Here is a 2,412-nt window from a genome sequence, read left to right as displayed (position 1 = left end):
ATGAGATTTGCGCCATGGGCTGGCCTCCTTGGCCTTGCCGCCATTTCCCATGCTAGCCATGTTCCCAGGGACTACAATAATAATGACTACTATGTCATACATATTGATTCGACTACGTCTCCAGAACAAATTGCGTCTCGTCTGGGTTTGCGACACGAAGGCGTCCTCGGCCAACTTTCAGATCATCACGTTTTCCGCTCACCAAAGGCCGAGCACGACATTGTCAAGAGAGAGCTACTGCAAAGTAAGAGGAGGAAGCGGGGACTAGGAGATCGCGACGTTTTGGACAGTGTGTTGCTCTCTACGAAGCAGGAGACTCGTCAAAACCTGCATAAACGTGTGATTCCGCCACCTCCTTCGGGGTTGATTTTGCCGCGCGACAATAACAAACCCGTTGAGTGGGCTATCAAGAAACAGCAAACAGTCATGTCCCAGCTCAATATCCGCGACCCGATTTTTACCGAGCAGTGGCACCTCTTTAATCCCATTCAGATTGGCCACGACGTGAACGTGACAAGTGTTTGGCTAGAAGGGGTTACGGGTAAGAACGTCACTGTTGCCATCATCGATGATGGCCTTGATATGAACAGTCTGGATCTCAAGGACAACTATTTCGCAGAGGGTTCTTACGACTTTAACGACCATGACCCTGTTCCCGCTCCTGTACTCTCTGATGATCGCCATGGCACTCGATGCGCTGGAGAAATCGCAGCAGTTCGCAATGATGTTTGCGGTCTCGGTGTCGCGTATGAATCCAAGATTGCTGGCATTCGGATTCTCAGCAAGCCTATAAGCGATGCTGATGAAGCTGAAGCTATGATGTACAAGTACGACAAGAATCAGATCTATTCGTGCTCTTGGGGACCCCATGATGATGGGCGAACCATGGAGGCCCCTGGTGTTTTGATCAGGAGGGCTATGCTCAAGTCCATTCAAGAGGGCCGAAATGGACTGGGATCTATTTATGTGTTTGCCAGCGGCAATGGTGCTGCCAGCGATGACAACTGCAACTTTGATGGATATACCAACTCCATATACAGCATCACAGTCGGCGCCGTCGATCGAGCTGGCCGGCATCCATACTATTCGGAGCATTGCTCTGCTCAGCTCGTAGTCACCTACAGCAGTCGTAGTGGCGACTCCATCGTAAGCATCAACATGCTCATTCAATGATCTATGCCACATACTAACAAATCCTAGCACACAACTGATGTCGGAGAAACCCAGTGCGCAACTGGTCACGGCGGAACGTCAGCCGCTGCTGCGCTCGCTGCTGGCATCTTTGCTCTCGTTCTGGAAGTTCGCCCGGACCTAGGCTGGAGAGACATGCAGTACCTTGGCATGGACACTGCCAAACCTGTTGCTGACGAACATGCCAACTGGCAGCAGACGGCAATCGGAAAACAGTTCAGTCACGTATTCGGCTACGGCAAAGTTGACTCCTATGACCTCGTGCAGAAAGCCAAGACTTGGAAAAAGGTCAAACCCCAGGCTTGGTTCTTTTCTCCTTGGCTGCATGTGAAGAAGGCAATCCCAGAAGGAGATCACGGGTTGATTGTTAGCTTTGACGTCACGGAAGATATGCTGAAGAAGGCAAATTTGGAGCGGCTGGAGCATGTTACTGTCACAATTAACGTCAACCACACTCGACGTGGTGACCTTAGCGTCGACTTGATCAGTCCGTCAAACGTGGTCAGCCACATCGCGACTGCCCGCAAAGATGATAGCGCCAACAAGGGCTATGAGGATTGGACGTTCATGAGCGTCGCTCACTGGTAAGTTCCATCCCTCTGTGATTGCGTCTCTGCTCTAACAAGTTGTATGTAGGGGTGAAAAGGGTATCGGGAAGTGGACCATCGTCGTCAGAGACACCAAGAGAAATGAACACCAAGGCACATTCGTCGACTGGCACCTGAAGCTGTGGGGCGAGGCCATCGACCCTGCCAAAGCCACCAAGCTACCTATGCCGTCGGCACAAGATGATGCTGATCACGATAAAGTTGACATTGTGACGGCGCCAGCGGCTACGTCTACCCTCGGCAGCCAAGCCGACGGCACCAAGACTCAGGCGGATAAGCCTACCGACCACCCTGAAAGACCTGTTAAACCAAGCGCTACGTCAGCTGATGAAAAACCTTCTGCTGAGGAAGCTTCCGCAACCGCAACTTCTTCGTCATCGTGGATTGACAAGTTCCCGGCTTTTGGAGGATCGAAGACCGCCACAGTGTGGGTAGTTGGTGCGGGTAGCCTGATTGCAGTCTTCTGCATCGGCTTGGGTATCTACTTCTGCATCGCTCGTAAACGACAACTTCGAAATAACTCCCGCAACAACTATGACTTTGAGCTCCTTGACGAGGAGGAGGGAGACGGTTTGAACAGCCAAGAAAAGAATGGCCAAGGAAGACGAACTCG

The 2,412-nt window shown here is 51.7% G+C and overlaps 1 protein-coding gene across 1 annotated transcript in view; it reads left to right on the top strand.

Annotated features, from left to right (window-relative positions):
* VFPPC_18301 (KEX1 protease precursor) overlaps window positions 1-2,412 on the top strand; it is a gene marked incomplete at both ends in the record, with an annotated part of 2,491 nt that continues 79 nt past the window's right edge. Inside the window, 3 exons of the mRNA XM_022429936.1 lie at window positions 1-1,150; window positions 1,220-1,767; window positions 1,838-2,412. The exon at window positions 1,838-2,412 is cut by the window's right edge and continues 79 nt beyond it. Coding sequence (XP_022285064.1) covers window positions 1-1,150; window positions 1,220-1,767; window positions 1,838-2,412 — 2,273 coding nt within the window. The remainder of the gene's footprint in view (window positions 1,151-1,219; window positions 1,768-1,837) is intronic.

Source organism: Pochonia chlamydosporia (assembly GCF_001653235.2).
Source record: "Pochonia chlamydosporia 170 chromosome Unknown PCv3seq00012, whole genome shotgun sequence".
Taxonomy (NCBI): domain Eukaryota; kingdom Fungi; phylum Ascomycota; class Sordariomycetes; order Hypocreales; family Clavicipitaceae; genus Pochonia; species Pochonia chlamydosporia.
This window is presented reverse-complemented; position numbering and strand designations above follow the sequence as displayed.